This window comes from Vipera berus (genome assembly GCF_964194415.1).
Source record: "Vipera berus genome assembly, chromosome: 3".
NCBI lineage: Eukaryota > Metazoa > Chordata > Lepidosauria > Squamata > Viperidae > Vipera > Vipera berus.
The window spans coordinates 142,779,399-142,802,820 of record NC_138204.1 but is presented as its reverse complement, the minus strand read 5'-3'; the positions used below and the strand labels follow the sequence as shown (position 1 = coordinate 142,802,820).

Sequence of the window (23,422 nt, the reverse complement as noted above, 5' to 3'; positions counted from 1 at the left end):
TTTTTTTAATTGTATATAAAACAACTCAGGAAATAATTTGCTGTCCCGTCATGACTCCTGAAATAGGTGAAATAGAAGTCGCTGTTTTCCTCTCCACGTTTCTCATGTTTGGCAACTTGAAACATGGGCAGCTGGCGTTTCTGGGAGGTGAAGTTCACACAGCTTAAAATCGCCAAGTTTCAACAGTTCTAAAATAGCAGATCGCCTTGGCAGCCAATTCCTCCACTTTTGTCTGTCTGTTTGTCTGAGTGTGCCTAAAACGTTCCTCCCTATCAGCAATTGATTTCACTGGAAAAACTCTTGCTAAAATCGCACACAAGCGATCGCGTTTCTATCCTCGAAATATACAAGTTTTTAAAAAAAATATTCACGCGTCTTTCTAAAGTTCGAGCAAGAGAGAGAGAGAGAGAGAGAGAGAGAGAGAGAGAGAGAGAGAGAGAGAGAGAGAGAGAGAGAGAGAGAGAGAGAGAGAGAGAGAGAGAGAGAATTAAATATGCCGCATATAGAAAATTAAGTCTTAAGGCATTTTTGTAGCCGGACGGAAGAACTACAACTCCCGAAAGCCTCTGGGTCTGTAAGCTGCCCGCCGAAGAAGGAGGCGGCGACTTTGCTGTTCTTCCTTCTGGAGCATGTCGTGGTTATTGTGGCAAACTTTTCCTTTTCCTTGCCGGTGCTTCTGCTTTTATTTTTATTTTATTTTTTTTGGTCGGGAAGGTTCTAGAAGGGATTGATCAAAGGAGACGCTTCCCCCAAGAGGAAGAAGCCACCGATTAGTGTCGATTTAGGGGGTCCCCACTATCCTGCCTTTCCTCCTCTTGCCGGGCAATGGAAGGAGGTATTACGCAGGAAGAGCCGCTGGTGAGCTGCCCGGTTTGCCTGGAGGAACTTCCAGCTGCGCGCATCAACTCACATCTGGATAGCTGTTTGCAGCTGCAGGGCGAAGGGGAAGACTTGTCCAGCGGAGAGGTGGGAGGCAGGAGCCACAGCGCCCCAAAGCCCGCAGCAAGAGTGGGGCTCCCCGCTCTGGCCCAGCAGCCTTCCTCGAAGAAAATGCGGCTCTCCCAATCTCCGGAACGGAGAAATAAAGACGAGGAGCCGGGGAGTGACCTCGGTTCTCCCCCGGTGTTTTCCCTTTTTCACAGAGGCAGAAACTCCGGAGGAGCCCAAATGGGGGCGCTCCGGGGCGCTGCTACCTCTCCAAATCCGGGAAAAGTGGGAGAGCGGCGAGTGGAGAATCCGGAGCGAGCGTCGGATGCCTTGGAGCCGCTGTTGCGGGGAGAAAGCCTGGCCCAAAAACTGGAAGGGAAACCTCTGGCCGATAAGCTGCGGCCGAGCCATCTGGGAGATTATGTGGGGCAGAACCAGGTGTTGGGGAAAGAGACGCTCTTGCGGTCCTTGATGGAGGCTCACGAAATCCCCTCGCTCATTCTCTGGGGACCCCCAGGCTGTGGAAAGGTGAGTGGTACGTAGTTAAGTCCTTTGTCTACCCTGTTTTCTTCCCGAACTTCCTTGCCTGGGACAATTCAGGACAATGAACTAGTGCAGGGGTAGGCAACCTCGGCTCTTTTATGACTCGTGGACTTCAACTCCCAGAATTCCTGAGCCAGCTTGGCTGGCTCAGGAATTCTGGGAGTTGAAGTCCATGAGTCATAAAAGAGCCGAGGATGCCGACCCCTGCACTAGTGGAACAGCTTGCCTTCAGAAGTTGTAAGTGCTTCACAATTGGAGGTTTTTAAAGAAAAGACGCGGTGGCTTAGTGGGTTAGGACGCTGAGCTTGTTGATCAGGAGGTCGGCAGTTTGGCGGGTCGAATCCCGGGTGCCGCGTAACAGAGTGAGCGCCTGTTACTCGTCCCAGCTTCTGCCAACCTAGCAGTTCGAAAGCACGTCAAAATGCAAGTAGAAAAATAGGGACCACTGAGGTGGGAAGGTAACAGCGCTCCGTGCGCCTTTGGCGTCTAGTCATGCCGGCCACATGACCACGGAGACGTCCTCGGACAAGCGCTGGCTCTTCGGCTTGGAAAGGGAGATGAGCACCGGCCCCTAGAGTTGGAAACGACTAGCACGTGCGGGGGAACCTTTACCTTTACCTTTAAAGAAAAGACTGGGCAGACGAGCCACCTCTTTGAAATTGTATAGGGTGTCCTCCTTAAAGCGAGGAGCTGGACTAGAAGACCTCCAGGGTCCCTTCCAGCTCTATTCTGATTCTGGCTAAACTCGGCATAGCTTGTGGTCCTAAAGCTTGCTTACTTGAGGACCACAAGTAGGCTGAAAGGCAGCAGGGGCTGGCCAGAGGGACTTTTTTTTTTATTGTTGTGGTCCAATGTTAAAGGACCTGCAGCCTTAGGAGTAAATGCTTCAGCCTATCAAAGGCCATGCAGAGAATGTCATCTCATCCCACATGCTTAGCATCAGTTGGCAACGGGTCTCAGGAAAAGGGTCTGTCCAGCTTCAGTTGTTGCTTCTGTTTAAGATAAAGCATCCTTCCAGGTGACTAGGGGGAAAACGTCTGCAAACTGCATTCCTCAAAGCCTTTTAAGCCCCATTGGATTGGATGGTAAAGATGTGGGAGGAGATACCTTCTAGGAGTGTATTTATAACTTTCTGGATCCTAAATTGTATTTCTACTTTGTGGCAGAATTAAGCTGTGTCTACATTGTGAGCACCTGTTACTTGTCCCAGCTTCTGCCAACCTAGCAGTTTGAAAGCACGTAAAAATGCAAGTAGAAAAATAGGAACCACTACGGTGGGAAGGTAACAGCGTTCCGTGCGCCTTTGGCGTCTACTCATGCCGGCCACATGACCACGGAGACATCCTCGGACAAGCGCTGGCTCTTTGGCTTTGAAACGGAGATGAGCACCGGCCCCTAGAGTTGGAAATGACTAGCACGCATGTGTGGGGGAACCTTTATCTTTACCTTTACATTGTGAATAGTCTTCTCCATGGGAGAAAAGGAAATGAGCTGACAGTTTGTCATGTGATGATTCTTATTGGATTCCAATGCCCATAGCTTCTAATCATTTCGTTGATTGAGAGTGAAGAAAATTGCAAGAAAGGGCATCTATTGGGACACTTAGTTAGAAGCTGATTGCTTAACCCAAAGATTCCTTTATCACAGGAGATCTAGTAGCATGGTGACTGATGAAAAATTCTATAATCAGCAACACATGGAGGACTTTTGGACTCTTTGGCGTAGATAAATTCTTCTGCGGTGTGGCAACAAATTGAAAAAAAATTTCAGTGTTCCTTCATATAATTCCCTATACAGTGTATTTAATTGTGTTGTCTAGTTATACAGTGCATTCAGAAAGTATTCAGATCCCCTTCATTTTTGTCAGTTTTGTTATACTGCAGCCTGATTCTACAGTTGCTGAAATTCATTTTTTCTCTCATTAATCCACACTGAGTACCCCATAACGACAAAGGGAAAACAGACTTTTAGAAATGTCTGTAAATTTCTTAAAAAGAAAAAACTGAAATATCACATTGGCTTAAGTATTCAGACCCTTTGCAACAACACTTGAAATTTAGGTCCAGTGCCTCCCGTTTCTTAAGGTCGTTGCTGACATGTTCTTTACACCTTGATTGGAGTCCACCTGCGATAAATTAAATCGACTGGACATGATTTGGAAAGGCACACGCCTCTCTATATAAGGCCTCACGGCAAAAGCCATGAGGTCAAAGAAACTGCCTGCAGAGCTCAAGAGACAGGATTATTTATTTATTTATTTATTTATTTATTTATTTATTTATTTATTTATTTATTTATTATTTGGATTTATATACCGCCCCTTTCCCGAAGGACTCGGGGTGGTGTACAGGGCAATTAAAACACTATATACAACACATAATATACAAAAATTAAAATAAATTAAACCAAGTAGCCCTAAACAATAAAACACGTTCTAAAATTTAAAATCTAAAATCCCAATCGCTCAGTCCACCTGCAAGGCACAGATCTGTGGAAGGCTACAATAAAATTTCTGCTGCACTGAAGGTTCCTAAGAACACAGTGGCCTCCATAATTCTCAAATGGAAGAGGTTTGGCACAACCAGGACTCTCCCAAGAGCTGGTCGCCCAGTCAAACTGAGCAATCAGAGAAGGGCCTTAGTAAGAGAGATGACCAAGAACCTGATGGTCACTCTGACTGAGCTTCAGAGATCCTGTATGGAGATGGGAAAGAGTTCCAGAAGGACAACCACCACTGTAGCCCTCCACCGACCTGGACTTTATGGCAGAGTGGCTAGACAGAAGCTTCTCCTCAACGCAAAATACATGAAAGCCTGCTTGGAGTTTGCAGGAAAGCACCTGAGGGACTCTCAGGCTGAGGAACAAGATTCTCTGGTCTGTCGAAACCAAGATTGAACTGTTTGGCCTCAATTCTAAACGTTATGTCTAGAGGAAACCAGGTATTGCTTATCACCTGCCCAATATCATCCCAACAGTGAAGCATGGTGGTGGCAGCAGCATGCTGTGGGGGTGTTTTTCAGCAGCAGGGACTGGGCGACTGGTCAGGGTTGAAGGAAAGCTGAAGGGAGGAATGAACAGGGATATCCTCAATGAAAACTTGTTCCATAGCGCTCAGGACCTCAGACTGGGCCGAAGGTTCACTTTCCAACGTGACAACAATGGAAAGAAAACGATGGCAGAAAATCCCCCAATCCAGGTGGGCAAAAGCTTGTTGCATCATAGACTCAAGGCTATAATTGCTGCCAAAGATGCTTCAACAAAAATGCTTCACTGAGTCTGAATACTTACGCCAATCTTGATATTTTGTTTTTGTTTTTCTTTTTAATAAATTTACAGACATTTCTAAAAGTCTGTTTTCACTTTGTCGTTATGGGGTACCGAGTGTAGATTAATGAGAAAAAAAATGAATTTCAACAACTGTAGAATCAGGCTGCAGCATAACATAACGGACAGAAGTGAAGGGGGTCTGAATACCTTTGGAATCCACTGTAAATACTAAAGAAAGCAGTTTGGCATCTACCTATAATCTATATCCATGGTGGTGAACCTATGGCACGCGTGCCACAGGTGGCACGCAGAGCCCTCTCTGTGGGCACGCACGCCGTCACCCCACTCCTAGGCCTTCAGCTGGGTTTTATAAAACCTTTTCGCTTTAGCCCTTCGCCGCTGTGTGCAAAAAAAAAAGTTCCATCGATCAATCAATTTCAACTTCTCACGGAAAAAAAAGATCTCACAAAGTTGGAATTGATTGATTGAACTTTTTAGTCGAACCCAGTCTGCCGTTACCATTGCAGCCACGCCCACCAAGTGGGCCACACCCATCCAATGGGCCACACCCACCCAGTGGGCCATGCCCACCTGGCACACGATGATACATAAGTGGGTTTTGGGTTGCAGTTTGGGCACTCCGTCACTGATCTATATGTTGTGTCATTGAGCTTCATTTTGGCTAGCAATGCAGTGAGCAGAATTGTGGATATCACGGAATAATACATAAGGATTTCCAATTTGGATAACAATTATCCTCCTGAGGGGAAGACAGATTTATTTTCTTCTGAATAGATGAGGTTACATTCCCCCAAATGAAAAAAAAATGATGCTCTTACACTTCTCTCTGTTTTGTTATAACTTCATGGTATCACAGTTTAAATAACTAGGTGTTTTAAAAATATAATGACATAAGAATAAACCATTCTATTGTTTAATATCATTTTCGCACTAGCAGAGCTTTCATAAATCATTCACTGATGAAGTGGGAAAATTCCCAGAATTGCATTCTTGGGATTTTCATACCATGATACACAGCTAACAATTTTGTATAAGGTTGGTCTACCATAAGTGGCCTGCAAATATCTGGTTGACCACAACATGCAGCAACCAGATTCATTAAAAAACTAACACTTGATTGTGATCTAGAGTAGGGGTCCCCAACCCCCCCCCAGGCAGCACGCCACAAAACAGGCCACACAAATGAGTCCTATCTGCACACATGTGGGATGCAGGCTCACGCAAAACCATGCTCCCCCCCAGCGCATGGAAAAATACTCTCTGCACAGAACCTGTCCCTGGTGCCCCAAAGGCTGGGGGCTGCTGTTGTAGAGGTAGTTTAAATGTCTGCAGTTCAGATATGATAGCACTAAAATGAGAGGTATTACAGCTTGGATACCCCACAATCTCCCTATCCACTCAGATCCATGCAACTTGACTTACATCCACAATCGAGCACAAAATTTCCGTTGCTATGCAATAGAGTTGTCAAGTGAGTTTTGTCCATTACAACCATCCTTGCCCCAATTGTTAAGTGAACCGCTGTAATTGTTTAGTAAATCTGGCTTCTCCGTGGACTTTGCTTGACAGAAGGTCGCAAAAGTTGATCACATGATCCCAGGACACCGCAGCCATGATAACTACATGCCAGTCGCCAAATTCTGATTGTGTAACCATGCGGATGCTGCAACGGTCATAAGTGTGAAAAATGGTCATAAGTTACTTGGTTCAGTGCTGTTGTGACTTTGAATGGTCACTAAGAAAATGGCTGTGAGTCAAGAAGCTCCTGTTCTGAATGTCTGCCATGTAGGTTTCAAGGGAGCAATGTGGGCTAAAAGACCCGTCTATCTGAATTCAGCAGAAACTCGAAAAGAATTTATAAACCCCTGAAGATGAATGTGTCTGACTTCACACAATAGGGATCATCAGTCTGGACTGCTAAATGGGCATCAGTCTGGACTGCTGATTAAAAAGAAATAAAAGTTTCCATGGCTGCGAATGGTCCAGCTGCTTAAACGTAAGTTGCAACCTGAGTTAAGTCGCCCTTTGATTTATGACCCTTTAATGTGCAAGATTTAGATTTTTGTTTGTCTGCCATGGAGTACTCAGTTTTAGCTGAGAGAGACATCTACTGTGTAACCCAAGCACAGAGCAGCTTGGGAGCTGGCACATCAAAACCCCTGTATTTGCAGATAGCTAACCTTGTTTTTATCTAGAGATGGAAAAAGGATAATTAAGTGAATGTCTGGCACATTACATAGAAACTGACTTGAAGATGACACAGCATCTACCCTTGGTTTTATAAGTGCAATCTTAGATTGCATTAATGAAAGCAGTAAATGATGGGAATGTGTGAACTTCAAAGTAACATGCTGTCTTTGCAACTGGGGTTATGTTTCAGCGAGCTTATTTTTACCACATAGCTTACCTTGTGTTTTATTCTAAACCTCATCATGAGAAGGCAAAAGCACTTCAGGTTCTGCCTCTGTGTGTGTGTGTGTGTGTTTGTATAAAACATATTTATTTTATTTTATTTTGCTTGGCAGTTGAATTTTGATTGAATTTTGTGCCCTTTTTATTTAGCCCTTCTCCCATGCCTGCCACAGACAAAGAGAGATGAGAAGGCTGTATTGGCATTGCTGAGGCTAAATCAATGGCTTTGTATTATAATGCCAATGCTAGGCAGGAACTACTTTTTTTCACATAGTATATAGGAAAATGATTATGCTGTAGCCACCATTGGCAAGGTTGGGTTTTAAAATACAGAATTGGAAAATCTGCTGTGCGCCATTTTGTTTTGTTTGCTGAAGGATTGCACAGACTTTTTTTTACTGTTTTCCCCTTAGATTATAACTTAGTGCAGTTTATGTACTTGCAAGATCCTGGGATTATTTGTGTGATTTATTCTAGAATTCAAAGTAAGGGACTATGATCAGTGCTTGATTTATTGAGGAAGGATGATAGAGAATGATGTAACAAGGGTTAGAGGTTCTTTCGGATGAGAGCTTCTACAGCAGAACAACTGTTATAAGCTACGAAGTAGCCAGTAAAAGCTGTGTTCAGTTAAAATTTGTCTTAGATTAAAACCTATAATTTCTAGCCAAGAAGTTCAAATTAGAATGAAGTGGTACTCAGTGTATTGCTCACAAAACCCATTTTTATTGTTAAGGTAAAATGACCCAGATTATGCACATGCTGTTGTATCTTACGCAAAGATACCATAATATCAGGTTTTGGATGGAGTTGCATTGCCTTTGAAGGTGCATTGACTGGTTCCCAGACGATATCTGTGGCTTGATGGACATTTTTCCAACTTTGCTAATAAACCACCTGCCAAAATAACCCCTGCCTTTGTCACCCCTTAGATTACTGTCACACCATGTATTTGGAGCTGTTCTACAACAACCTGATAAAGCTACAGTTGATCCCAAATAGAACAATTAGAAGTATGATGGGCTGTAAAAGATGAGACCATCACTCTTCCTCCATTTTAGGAGTTATCAGTTTATCCCTAGATACAATTTGAAGTGCCCGATTTATGTCCTTTAAGTCTCTGACTGAACTGAAATCTAAAGGGAAAAAAGCCCCCCCCCCCATCCCACCTGCTGCTACACGAATGTCTGGGTTTTGGGGCACTCGGTCTTTAAAAGGTTCGCCATCACTGGTATAGGGTTTCCTGCCTGAGCAGGGGGTTGGACTAGAAGACCTCCAAGGTCCCTTCCAACTCCGTTATTCTGTTCTCTTCTCGTCTCATTTCATCTAGTCTAGTCTAGTCTAATAAAGAGAAGGAGTAGGAGTGACATGATAGCTGTCTTCCAATATTCAAGGGGTTGTCTCAGAGTGTCAACCTATTCTCCAAAGCACCTGAGGGCAAGAGAAATAGTGGATGGAAGTTTTAAGAAAGAGAGATCCAACTTAGAATTAAGAAGGAATTTCCTGTCAGTGAGAACAATTAAATCAGTGAGATGCCTTGGTCCAGAAGTTGTGGGTAATCTATCACTGGAGGTTTTTAAGAAGAGATTGGACAGCCATTTGTCCAAAATGAATATAGGCTCTCCTGCTTGAGCAGGGAGCTGAACTAGAAGACGTCCAAGGTCCTTTTCAACTCTGTTATACTGTTAATATATGCGATGTGCTTTTAGTAGTTTTAAAAAAGGCAAGCTATAATGCTCTTGACTGTTGTTTTGGAAATGGTTACCTGCTGCTGATAGAACAGGATGCACAGCAATGCAGGTCTAGAGTGTTGTGCTTAACACCCTTAATTTAGCATGGCAGCCCTCGGTTCGGTTCACCTCTATTTTACAGAATGGCTTTTCCTGGGAATGTTGGATGGATCGTGGTTTGCTTTCTGAGCACATTGCCAGCAGCAACAGTTGAGGTCTAAATGGTGTGCACATTATAGCAAGAGAAACAGATGTTGGCTCCAGGATTATGGATATAGAAGACCACATCTGGAATGTATCATAGTGGAGAAAGCTTCTCTTGGACTCGGTGCTGGAATACCCTTTTATTAGATTTAATTAGCACTGGCTATCATATTAGAGCAAAGACTTTATTCCTGCTTTGCGACTTCCAGGAAACATTTGAATTTTTAATGATGTGCCAAGGGAGAAAGAATGATAGGACCTACTCCTTTTCAAAATATTTTCCAAGTAATCAGATCCATTGGTATCATGGTTTGTCAGGGAGGCTGGGAATAAAAGTGTTGCTTCACTTAGATCAGTGATGGCAAACCTTTTAGAGATCGAGTGCCCAAACTGCAACCCAAAACCCACTTATCTATCGTTGGGTGCCGGGTGGGCGTGACCCATTGGGTGGGCATGGCCCATTGGGTGGGCATAACCCATTGGGTAGGCGTGGCTTCGGTGGTAACAGCATACTGGGTGGCAGTAAAAAGTTCAATCAATCAATTCCAACTTTGCGAGAAGTTGAAATTGATTGATTGAACCTTTTTTTTTTGCACACAGCGGCGGAGGCCTAAAGCGAAAAGGTTTTATAAAACCCATCTGAAGACCTAGGACTGGGACGATGGCACGCGTGCCTACAGAGACGGCTCTGCGTGCCATCTGTGGACTTAGTTGATGCCCTGTACAGCGTTTGTATTACACATTCCCCTATCTATGATTATAGAAAACTAAATTGCAAATATTTTTCCTTGCACGTGAAATTTTATCATAGTGGAATTGAGAATGCTAGCCGTTATATAATACTGTTACAGCTCCTCTGTTACAATCTATTTATGTGTCTTTTTTAAAAAAACACCTCTCTTTTTAAAAATCAGGTCTTACACCTGTTACTTTAATTAAGACTTGCAATAATATACACAGATTCCTCAGAATAAGCCCTTTAGTAGGATGCACTGTACATGTAAGCTCATGTGCACTAGGATTGGCTTATGTTTTATAATAGGGGTATAAATGTACCCAACTTTGGTTCCGGAAACATTATGTACCATACAGAATTAAAGTAATGGTAAAGGTTCCCCCGCACATGCGTGCTAGTCGTTTCCGACTCTAGGGGCCAGTGCTCATCTCCATTTCAAAGCCGAAGAGCCAGCGCTTGTCTGAGGACGTCTCCGTGGTCATGTGGCCGGCATGACTAGACGCCAAAGGCGCATGGAATGCTGTTACCTTCCCACCGTAGTGGTCCCTATTTTTCTACTTACATTTTTACGTGCTTTTGAACTGCTAGGTTGGCAGAAGCTGGGACGAGTAACAGGCGCTCACTCTGTTACGCGGCACTCGGTATTTGACCCGCCAAACTGCCGACCATTTGATCGACAAGCTCAGCGTCCTAACCCACTGAGCCACCACGTCCCTATCATACAGAATTAGCAATTTTTAACTGGGGTTTTTATTTTAAGGGATAATTTAATCTTTTTTAATTGTTTTTTAACTTTTGTATTTTGTACTGTTTGGATTTTAAATACCCTGTAAACCGCCCTGAGTCCTTCGGGAAAGGGCGGTATATAAATTTAATAAATAAATAAATAAAAAACTATTAAAAACCTGGACAGAAACAGCTGGATATGTGTCTTATTTGAACTAAAAAACTTAATTTTGTCATTTAGGATACAAAATGTATTTTTGTCCTAAGGAAAAAAATCTAGTTGCAGATTGTATTGTTTTTCCCTTTCTCTTTTCATCCACTGAACTGATACTGTATTATTTAATGGTCTAATCATAAAACACTGCTAAAGAAAAATGAGACGCTGCTGAAGAACAAAAAGGCAAAGGTTTTTTTTAGAATAATGGTCTTTGTAAAACTGGATTCGCCAAGAATTTAGGCAATTCTGAAAATGGCAAAAAATTGTTATACTATCTATAAAACTCATCCGGCTTTGATTACCTTGTAATATAGTTAAAATAATGTTTGTATTTTATTTGAAACAAACTATCCACTTACTTTATATTCTTCAGAATTCTGTTCAGTGACTAGAATAAAACATCACACTAACCCAAAACCAAACAGAACAAAATCAGCATGCTTGCCTGTTTTCTTCGTTTCAGACAACCTTGGCACGGATCATAGCCAATAGCAGTAAGAAGAATGGAACACGGTTTGTGACACTGTCGGCCACAAGTGCCAAAACCAGTGATGTCCGAGATGTAATTTTCCAAGCCCAAAATGAAAAGAGACTCTGCAAGAGGAAGACTATTCTATTTATAGACGAGATACACCGTTTCAATAAGTCCCAACAGGTATTATTTTTTCTATATGCAGTCAGAAAACTAGTATATTGCAGTGAAGTCATTCTGCATGTGAGAATGAGCAATGGTTTAACTCTGACAATTGTGATACACCTTTCCTGAAGGGGCTCTGGAAATCTATTTAGAGATTTATTGCCCAATTTTTCTGTATTTGCCTTCTGAAGCCCAACGAGGTGTGAGAGAGTGCCTGGCCCAAGGTCACTTAGTAAGCAGAGCTTTGTGCCAAGGTCTACCCAGTTCAAGTCCCTACACTTGATCTGTTATATCATGCTGGCATAATACATGTTTACATGCATTTTAAGACGACGTGAGATTAGAAATCCATTAAAAATCAATACTGATACTTGATTACCATATCGATGCTGATTGCCATATTCAGATTTAATATTACAGTCTATTTAAAAAGCAAGTTTGGGATTGGGAATTTGGCAACCACTTCCATTTTTGATATACCGCCCTATCCCAATAGGAAAAAAAGCAAAAGCTTCTTTTCTAGTCAAGCAAGGTTACGAAGGGACAGTCAGAGCATTACAGTCATCTTTACAGTTGTACTTTTTGGCTTATAATGTAACTTACAATTTTAGTTTCACAACTGAACAACATTCTAAAATAGAATGCCAGAACGTTTTGGAGATGTATTGGTTGATTATGTCACCAAGTGACCACATAGGGAGATTTGGAGACTGGAGGTGTATACATATCAAAAATTATATTAAATAATTACCTTGTATTATATTAAATAATAATATTAAATAGGGAGTGGATTGCAATGAAATTAGGCTATGGTAAATTTTCCCAACATTCATTGTGTTATATAACATCAAAATGTACCTGGTGCTTTACAATCTTTGAATAATCCTTTTGGAAAAACTGTTTTAAGAGTTACCATCACAGACCCCTTTATTTCTCCAAAACAATGAAAACCTATGTTACAAAAACATACTGTTTTCAGTATCCTGCATGATCAAGGTTCCTGTGGCATCATAGAAATGAGCCCAGTTACAATGAATTTAAACCACTTTATTAGATGTGCATGAACAAAAGCTAAAGTTCTGAGACTTAAACATGCTTTCCCCACAAACTTTTTAATTTTTAGCTCATTGTGGTAAATGAGGGTAGAGGTGATTGTCTGCAGCACCAACTATTAACAAAGCTGTTACCTTTCTTAAGCAGGTGAGCTGTCAATATACTCACATGGGATGTCTGCAGTTGTCATTGACTGGGGCCAATTGTTCGTTTCCTTCCCATGTCCAGGACACTTTTCTTCCTCACGTTGAGTGTGGAACCGTAACCCTGATTGGGGCGACAACAGAGAATCCTTCCTTCCAGGTCAATTCAGCTCTGCTAAGTCGGTGCCGCGTTATTGTTCTTGAGAAACTCTCAGTTGAAGCAATGGAAACTATCCTGATGCGAGCCGTCAAGTCCTTAGGGATCCAGGTTCTGAGCCAAGATGAGGAACCCACCAGCTCTCTGAATGCCAACAACAGCAAAGGCTCTGAGTAAGTATGCTTTGTAGACTGCTGTATGTTAACCTACACCTCCCAAGGAATCCAGTGACAGATTGCCAAAGCAGAAGGCAGGAAGAACTTATGGAGTGGGGAGGAGGAAGAATGCAAAAACCAAACTCTTTTAATAGCAAAGGAAAGGGGTTGTGTTGAACACAAGTAACAGAAAATAGCCGTGTGCAGCCAAAGTTTTTTAAAAAAAATATGAGCCTAATTCTGTAACGACTGCTTTGGCCACTGGCCATTTTACATTTGACAGCAACTGTGTGTATTGCCTTTGGGTTTCTAATCTAATTTTTGTGCAGCAGTTTTTGCTCATTGCAAGTTTATCACAATAGTCCAAAATGCTGGCCAGTTCAGCCGTCCCTGATTTGTTTTGACTCTGTTGATCAGAATTACCTTTATATCCTGGGTGTTTTCTTAAAAGTGAGCAGTAAAAGAAAAATTACTATTTCCCATAAAGACACATTGCTGATCCCCAAATGCCATCAAACAATTCAAGTAAACATATAAAAGCAGTTCGAAGTTGTTTTCAGGTAAGAATATGAAGCCTCCCTCCTGCGAAATTTTTGCTTTCATCATATATTATTTCAAACGTTCAGAAGTCAAAATGTTAAGATAACTGCTACATCAGACCGGAGGCATAGACTTAGAAAACAACTACATTTAATAAATTATATACTACAACTTCCTTAGTGTAAGAGCGTATTTATTTTGCCTAGTGAAGCAGGGTCGGGAGCGCAAGAAACTACACTTGGGTCTCAAATATCTATTCCTAGATTTAAATGTGAATTTCAGTTCATAGAGCATATTTATATTTAGGTCTCACTGCTGCAGCTAATTCTGCTTCAGTTAATTATTTTCCTTGTTTTATAACCTGAAAGCCATCCAGCATCACCTTGAAGGGGTGTTGGGAGGCATAAAAATTTAATAAATAAAATAAATAAATCCCTGTTCACTTTTTGGAGCTTAAACACTAGTAATTTTCTCTTGGTCAGTACCATTGTCAATTAAAGAAAAGAACACAACTAACTTTGTTTCTGCTTGGAAACCATTTTGTGTTTGATGATTATATAAAAGTAAAAAGTTGAAGTTTTATGTTGCTACCTTATTCTACTCCAGACATGTCAAACACAAGGCCCCGGGGGCCGAATCCGGCCCGCAAAGTGGTTTCATGTGGCCCACAAAGCCATCCTGGAAACAGTGAGGAAATGGCCCCCGCAATGGCCTCCACTGCCTTGGCCCTGGCCCAGAGACCCTCCTTCTGCCAGAGACCCTCAGATCTGTCCCACTCCTGCCCAGGCCCCCATAGGCACCCTTGATGCCAACGATGTAGAGCTGGCCACGCCCACCCAGTAGGCCATACGCACTCTAGCCACACCCACCCAGTAGGCCACGCCCACCCTGGCCAAACCCAACCGCCCCCTGAGGGCAACCGCAATGCTGATGCGGCCCTCAATGAAATTGAGTTTGACACCCCTGTTCTACTCCATCAAAAGGAGCCGGGACTCAGTGCTTTTATTTTTCTTTTCCCCTTTGCTTTACACCTTTTTTTTCCACTTCCCCTTTTCCTCCCCTATTTTCCCATTATTTTCATTTTTCTTTGTACTTCTGTATTTTATAATTTGATTAGCTAATAAATATTTTAAAAGTCAGTACCATTCTCTTCAACAGTAGTCAGTATGTTAGGTATTGTTAATATTGATTTAATTAAGTCAGATAATGAAGCCTTTTAGGGGGGGGGGAAACCCATTGCCTTTTATTCAGTTTTTCCTCCAATAGTTAAGAAAATGTTATGCTTCTAACTAGACTGCGTGATTTAGGGGAACAGTGGAATCTTGCCTCCTTATTTAGGATATTGCATTTGTAGGATTTTCACGTTGCAGCAAGATATAAACAGTAGGTTATGGGGCGGAGAAGAAGTAACATTGCTTGTCAGGCTTTATATAATGTCACAGCTGTGTTTACAGCGACTCTTTGGCTGAGTTGGGGAGGCTTTTGTTTCTTGAATGGAATGTAGATAGTAGAAACTATTTTTTTCCTCCTCCTGTTCAGGGTTTTGTGTTTCACTATCCATTTTGTGCATGTGTGTATGCTAAATAAAATATAATTTAAGTTGGTCATGCCAAGCAAGGCTTCAGGATTTAGCATTGGTGACCCTTTTTAATGGCTTACGGCAGTCTCCCAATGAAAGTTCAGTTAGAAGGTACACATTTTCCCCATCTCATTTCTCGAAAGAAAGAGATTTTAGTGAGCTTGTTGCTGCCGTGTGGTACTTCAGGCTGATGCTTTATGTCCCATGTGGGGGCGCAAGGGTTAGAACGTATTGCAGGCTAACTTTGCCGACTGCCAGCAGTTCGATTCTCACTGACTCAAGGTTGACTCAGCCTTCCATCCTTCCAAGATCGGTAAAATGAGGACCCAGATTGTTGGGAGCTATATGCTGACACTGTAAACCGCTTAGAGAGGGCTGTAAAGCACTGTGAAGCGGTATATAATAAGTCCTACTGCTATTGCTATGTACATATAGGTCAGCCCAGCTCCACCAGTGGGATAAACATGAATCAACTGAAGCATGGAAAGGTTAAGAATCTTACTCAAGGTTATACTGTATAATCAGTAAAAGAAAATGGTAAAAAAAGAGGAAGCCTTGAAAAGTAGTGTCTATATCACCTTTTCGCTTGCCTGGGCTGCAGTGTTAAAACACTGGAGGTTTTTAAGAAGAGATTGGACAACCATTTGTCTAAAATCGCATAGGGTTGGGCTAGAAGGCCTCCAAGACCCCTTCCAACTCTGTTATTCAGCATTGAGTGAAGAGGAATTGTCTTGGGCTGTATATAAAATATATAGCCTTATAATATTAAATTACATAATGTTAAAAGTTTACAAACTTGTAGGGCCACGTTACTAGCTGTCCAGGGTTGCATGTGGCCCATAGGCTATGGGTTGGGTACGCTTGGTATGTATGATAAAGCAAAGATTAGAGCCACTTTGCTGTGACTTCATTGTACAATTCTGTAGTATTTAAAAGTCTATCGTGTAAGCCCAATTATAGGAAAATATCCTAATAGATTATGTGTTTAGCTGATAAGGTTTACATGGAAGGACTTTTTGAACTAATGCTTGGCCTTCAAGCATCACGCTGGAATGAAGTTATGGAAAGTTGGCTGCCATGCCATTGTATCCAAAGGAGTCCTCATTTGTAGTAACTGTACGTTACTGTAAGGTACATAATATTGGCTGCAATTATTGCCAAATCATTTTTTGCAAGTTTCACAGTGTATTTTCTTGGCTCTTGTAAATACATGAAATGGTCTTCAAGCAGTTTTCATATTTTTCTAAATGTTAATTTTATTGTGGTTTAAACTTGGTTGCTGATGCACTGGGATCTGGCAAGCCTCCACTTGCCTAGCCTTCCAGAAGACCTTAAAAAGCTGGCTGTTCTCTCAGGCGTTGGAATAAGGTGAGATGGGATCCCAGCAATTACAATCGTGAATCAGTTGGGAAGTGTGGCTTGGGGCACTGGCATTCATGTTTTGGTTTTTTGTGTATTAATTTTTACTACTCAGATGGGTTTTATTATGATTTTGTTAGCCACTCAGAGTTGTGGTGCATAAGATAGGCAGATAGCGAGTCAGATGGACCACATTTAATAGCAATCAAAATTGCTCAGTAGTATTTAGTATATTCATTGCCTATCCTTTGCTCAAAAAACCAAACAGAAGCAAATTCTACTACACATAATCCCAAACATTGGGATGGAAATAAATTATTGAATAGAATCAATCTATATAGATTGTAAGGTAAAGGTAAAGGTAAAGGTTCCCCCGCACATGCGTGCTAGTCGTTTCTGACTAGCCGAAGAGCCAGCGCTTGTCCGAGGACGTCTCCGTGGTCATGTGGCTGGCATGACTAGACGCCAAAGGCGCACGGAACGCTGTTACCTTCCCACTGTAGTGGTCCCTTCTACTTGCATTTTTTTTTTACGTGCTTTCGAACTGCTAGGTTGGCAGAAGCTGGGACGAGTAACGCGCTCACTCTGCTACGCGGCAGTCGGGATTCGACCTGCCAAACTGCCGACCATCTGATCGACAAACTCAGCGTCCTCACCCACTGAGCCACCGCATCCCTATATAGATTGTACTACAGACTAAAGATAGTTATTTGTATTGCTCATCAATTTGTGAAGATAGGCATAAACACTGATTACTTCTGTGGCATTCATTGACATGTTTAGTCATTGAAAATTTTATTTATTTAGGCAAATATTATTAATGTGCCAGATAATGCATCCATTAACTGGTGCATTAGCTGTTTTTTTTTAATCCTTTCGTTGACATTCCACTGGCAGGTCAGGCAGTGGTAGGTCCTAGGGTGTCCTCTCCGTCTCTGTATATTTTTGTCTCTAGTTATCATTGGTTACAGGATACAAACATCAAGACTTGGGAGTTCAAGATGTCCTGTGTTTAATTTTGGAGACTGGCAAAAATATTGTCCAAGTGAAAGCTGAGAGTGAGGAAAATCTCAACATAAATTGGGAGCTAGATTAGATTAATGCCTTGCAATTGTTACTTCACATAGGTAGAAAGAGCTATGGCTGTTTATAATGTACATCCAGACAATAATAAAATCACACTGCTACAAAAAAATCTAGTAAAATATCTCAATACACTGTAACATCAATAAAAACATTAAAGTACTGAGGACATGTCCTGCCAAGAATGTCTTCTGTCTTCTCCCTAACTCTATGAAAGTTTTGTCCCAGTTTCCCACAGTTATTTCTTTAACAATTCTTTCCCTTCAACAATTATTTTGAAAGATTTAAAACTCAAAGGACTATCTCAACAAACCTAACACAAATATGAAGCTTTATCATCAGGGCTTTTTTTGTCATAGAACGCTCAGAACGGAGTTCCGGCACCTTTTTTGGATGGAACCTTGTAGGATAGGCAAGGCGGGTTGTATGACATGTGTGAGTTCTGGCACCTTTTTCTTTTACAAAAAAAGCACTGTTTATCATCATTCATCATTTCAAACTCAAGAACCATAAAATCATCTGTTCAGGTCATAGAAAGCAACTCAGTGCAAAATGCAGAACATCAGTATAAAAGCTTGAAAAATAATTTTGCCAATGAATAATAGCTGCAACTGTTTTATGGTTGCATGTGCATTTTGAGTTCAGACCAAAAAGATGGAGATCTCTTTTGGTTTTATTTGTTTATTGTTATTGTTTTTGCAAGAACCTTTAAGATCAGATTTTTAACTGACTCATTTCTTGTTTTTAACTTTTTAAAACTTGGGCTTTAATTTCAGACAAGCACTGTGACCTGATCTGTGCTTGCTCGGCTCACTTTGCTTTTAAAAATAACCTTTTAGTCAGCTTTGCCTTATTTACAAACTTAGTGGCATCTATGAGATAGCGAATTGGCTGCAGCCTAATAATCTGCAGAAGCGATATGAAGCAAGTAGGAGAATTCAGCCCAACACAGTGCTTTTGTGTTTAATACCATGGGAGTTGCTATAATTTTTCCTAAATCACGTGGGAAGATACTGCATAAGAGAGCTGCTTCACTAAGCTTGTTGGTCAGTAAAAACCATAAACATATCTGGGTTGAAAGTAAAATAAGAAGCAGCTATTACATAATATTCCCTGGCCAGCCATGATTTAATAAGGCTATTCTGTATGTTGAAAGGGATGAGAAAAGTGAATTGGCCTTCTCTTAGTTATTGATAATTTAGCATATTCTTCTGTCAGACACAGAAATCTCAGTAGTGATATAATTGTCTTTACCTGGCATAGGAGAAAAGATATGTGAAGTTATACTAGGTGTTTTGGCTATTCTGCAGGATCAGTCAAACCTGTGGGGAACTGGTTCTTCTTATGAGACAATATAGTTATCTTCTGGCAAATATTGTGCATTGCCAGATGACATCTAGTATGTATTTAATATAAATATTTGTATTTGAGTATAGAAATACAAATATCTTTATAAACACAAGTACCTTTGAAAATATGAAGATGAAACACAAATGTTCTAAATTAGGCAGCTTACAAATAACATTTTTTTAAAAATTATGCATACATATGTATATATATGCTTTCCTTGAGATATATACACATCAAGGGATCTCTGATCCTTCCCATAGAGCAGGGGTCTTCAAGCTCGGCCCTTTTATGACTTGTGGACTTCAACTCCCAGAATTCCTCAGCCAGGCAGAATTTTGAAGACCTCTGCCATAGAGCATAGAGTTCCTGTTTTATTTTGGGAGAGGAACAATCCTGCTGGAGCAGGTTTTCTAATCTTTATCAACTTGCTCCCCACAATACATTTGGTGGAAGATACTCCTCTGTATGTGGTAAATAAGAGCAGGTTGCAGATAAAGCTGTGGACTTGTTGGCCTTAATCCTATGGAGAAAGAGATTAACATAGAGCGTTCACATATGCAGGTGTTCCCCCAAATCTGCATCTGATGTGATTAAAGTCAAATCTAGACTTTAATATTTAGTTGTTCTTTTATGTTGTATTCACTAGGAAGATAACTACTTGTATCTGTAGAAGTAAAGAACTATATATGCCAAATTGACACACAGATGTGAAGGAAAAATACTAAAATGAAGAATAAAGCTAAAACAGAACTGAACTAACAAACAGATATCTACTCAAAAAGGAAAAAAAATCATTCAAATCATTGTCATTCAGACAATTGTCTAGCAAACTGTTGTGACATCATGCAACATAAAGTAACACTATAGTATATAGACTTGACAACTTTATTGAAGGCTGTTCTGTCTTAATGTATGGCAGGTTGTAGTGGCTGCTGAGTGATCCCAGAAAAAGTAGCAGCTATTTTAAGGAGTTACAAACTGTATGAGGGCTTCCATTTCCTCCAGAGCCCTTTTTCTGCCTTTGAATTCAAAGCTCTTCACAGCCCTAGAATATTCCTGCTATTTTATCATTATACTACTTGTGTGATAAGCCACCTCAGAAGTGGGCATTTTATAAAGAACTGAATACAGGTAGTCCTTGACTAACAAATACAATTGGGATTAGAAATTCCATCACTAAGCAACATGGTTCGCAAATGAAACATGACATGATCACAATTGGCTTACGACTTCACTTCCACCATGGTCATTAAGCAAATCACCCATGGATGCTGAACATTAATGAGACACCAAGTGGCTGACACTTGCAATTTTACTGCCAGTTTCTCCAGTGGTATACTGTGATGGTCATAAATGCTGGCTGGTTGAGGACCGCCAGGACAGTCCAGCATTCATAAGTGCAAGGATTGGCTGTAAAGTTACTTTTTCAGCACCATTATAATTTCAAACAGTCAGTAAACAGTGGTTAGTAAGTGAGGACTACCCATAAGTAGAATTTAAGAATGAACTTAAGAATAGAGTTACCCGGGTTCCTGTAGCGCTTCCGCGCCGAATGGCGGCGTTCTGAAGCCGCCCGATCCTGGGAAGTGTCAAAACGCCCGGAGGCAGCGAAAATCAGCTGCTCCGCGGCGCTGGAGCTTCTTCCTCGGGAGAAGAGGGAGTGGCGAGCCTGCCTGGGTAGAGGTAGAGTTCCCCTGTGATTCTCCCACGTAGTTTGGGGGATAACAGGGTGAGCCCCCTCGGAGCCCAGGCTTTCTCCGCTCTCAGGACGTCTTCGCTCCAAAAGGAGTGGAACAAGACGCGACAACTGCACCTGCTGCTTAGAGGGGATTGTGAGTATTTTGTTCCTTTGGAAAGCAGGCAGAGCAAAGCAGGAAGATCTGTATTTTCAAATTGGATTTCAACTTTAACTCAGTTTCATTATCTTCTTCAAGTTTCAAGTTTGAAATGGAGTAAAAATGGCGCTGGAATGTTTCTCTCCTGTGTGAAGTGACTGTGTTTGAAAATTGTTATATTTTGCTACAAAGCAAGAGATACAATTTGCAGCTGACTTTATCCAGTATCGGATTTTGTGTGTTTGAAAGCCTGTTCTCTTTTCTTCCTATTGAAGGTTAAGTACTTTGGGAGAATTGTTATTTTTTTTTTCCTTTTCTTCCTTTTTTTCCCCCCCTGAACTTTGATTCTGCTGGGTGAAAGAGGAAATCGAAACCTAAGAGATGGCTGCGAGACGTGGGGGAGGGCCCCGCTCTCTAAGACTGTTATTTCCTCACCTATACCACAAGCTGCAGGGCAGACTTCAATGAAACCTACAGTACAACCACCCTCTCCCCCACCTCCTGCATTTACACTGACAGACATTCAGCAAGTTGTGATGCAGTCAACGCAAGTTTTGCAACAAGAAATAAAGAATCATGACAAGAGCTGCATATAAGCGTATGGAAAAAGAGCAAAAACAAAAGCCTGTAACTGGTCCAGCTACGCAAGATGCGGCCATCTCAGAGCCTGTGGGAGGAGCACGTCCTAAGAGAGCAACAGCTGATCTTCAGGCCATGTTCCAAAGGCTCATGGTCACTAGAGATGGTGAAGTTCCTGACATGGAATGTTAATGGGTTAAATTCACCACAGAAAAGAAAGAAAGTTTTTTTTTATCTGAAACAACATAAAAATGACATTGTTTGCTTACAAGAGACACATATTGCATTAAAAGATCAAAAATATTTGATTAATTCCCGATTGGGAACACATTTTGCATCTTTTGCTTCGGACAAGAAGGCTGGAGTGGTTATTTACTTAAGAAAAGACTTTTCGGCAAGATTGATTGAATCGGATAAACAAGGGAGATATGTTAGTATTGAATTAACACTACAAGGAAAGAAAGTTCTTCTTATTGGATTATATGCTCCAAATCAACAACAGCAAAAAAAATTTAAATTTTTACATCAGAGACTAATTGAACTGGATTACAAATCTGTTATTATGATGGGGGACTGGAATGGGGTTTTGGTGCCATCTGAAGATAAGAAGGGATCTTCTAAAAACTTTTTTAATTCAAAATTGCCTAAAGCTTTTTTTGATTTGAAGGAAGATCTGGAATTAAGAGATGTATGGCGGGAAAGGAATATGAGAGACAGAGATTTTACTTTTTTTCGGATAGACATAAATCTTTCTCCAGGATTGACTTCTTTTTGATTACTACTGATCTTTCCTCTTCGGTTAAGAACGTTAAGATTTTTCCTAGGACAATGTCTGACCATAGTCCTGTTTGGTTGGAGTTCTTTGCTGAAGACGCTAGTAGGAGATCCTGGAGGCTGAATGAGAATTTATTTACAAATGACTTGTTCTTGCAGAAATGTAGAGAACATATGAAAGAATTTTTTGTTACAAATATGCATAAAGGTACCTCGATGGAAATGGTTTGGGATGCTAGTAAAGCCTATATGAGAGGGGTTTTTATTTATATGAATAATGCCTATAGGCGTAAGCAAGTGCAAAAACGTTTAGATACTGAGGAAGAGATTAAAATTAAGGAGAAAAAGCTCATTTTGAATCCATTGGATAATAATTTAAAGATCTCAATACATTTATTGAAAGAACAATTTAATATGCTATTGGCTGATCAAGTAGCAACTAATTTGCGTTATGCTAAACACAATACTTTTTGTAATGCCAATAAGCCTGGTAGATGGTTGGCTTATCAATTAAGGAAAAAACAGAAATCACGTACTATAGACAAAATAGAATATAAAGGAAAAGAAGTCTACCAACAAAATTTGATTAAGAGGAGTTTTTTAGATTTTTACTCGAAATTATATTCTAAAGAAAATATACAAGCTTTAGATATAGACAAGTATTTACAGGGAGCTCATTTTCCAAGACTTTCACAAGAACAACTTGAGATGAACTGCCCAATTACATCAGAAGAAACTTCTTTAGTTATTAAACAGTTGAAATTGGGCAAGGCTCCGGGAACAGATGGATTAACAGCAATTTACTATAAAAAGTTGTTGCCTGAAATGATTGAACCCTTAAAGACTTTGTTTAATGAAATTCAGACTGGAGGTGTAGTTCCTCCATCATGGAGGACAGCTTTTGTATTGTTGATTCCAAAGGAGGATCAAGACCTTACTCAACCTAAAAATTATAGACCTATATCGCTTTTAAATACAGATTATAAGATTTTTGCTAAAGTATTGGCTAATAGATTAATGCAAGTTTTGAAACAAATGATTCATAGTGATCAATCGGGATTTATATCTGGGAGGTATATGAAATATAATGTAAGACAAATTGTTAACTTGCTTGAATATTTGGATAAGAACAACCAAGTCTCTGCAGCATTGATATTTTTGGATGCAGAGAAAGCCTTTGACCAATTGAATTGGCAATTTTTATTAAGAGTTGTTGAGGAGATGAATTTTGGAGAAGGTTTTCTACATGCTATTAAAGCTATATATCAACAACAAACTGCACAAATTATAGTTAATGGGGGATTAACAGAGACTTTCAAAATTGAAAAAGGTACAAGACAGGGTTGCCCCCTATCACCATTATTGTTTGTTCTAACACTAGAGATTTTATTAATT

At 40.8% G+C, this 23,422-nt stretch overlaps 1 protein-coding gene across 1 annotated transcript in view; it reads left to right on the top strand.

The window, feature by feature from the left end:
- Positions 1-582: 582 nt before the first annotated feature.
- WRNIP1 (WRN helicase interacting protein 1) overlaps positions 583-23,422 on the top strand; it is a 36,302-nt gene continuing 13,462 nt past the window's right edge. Inside the window, exons 1-3 of the mRNA XM_081325933.1 lie at positions 583-1,455; positions 11,247-11,438; positions 12,702-12,946. Of these exons, the coding sequence (XP_081182059.1) occupies positions 826-1,455; positions 11,247-11,438; positions 12,702-12,946 (1,067 nt within the window). The 5' untranslated portion in view covers positions 583-825. The remainder of the gene's footprint in view (positions 1,456-11,246; positions 11,439-12,701; positions 12,947-23,422) is intronic.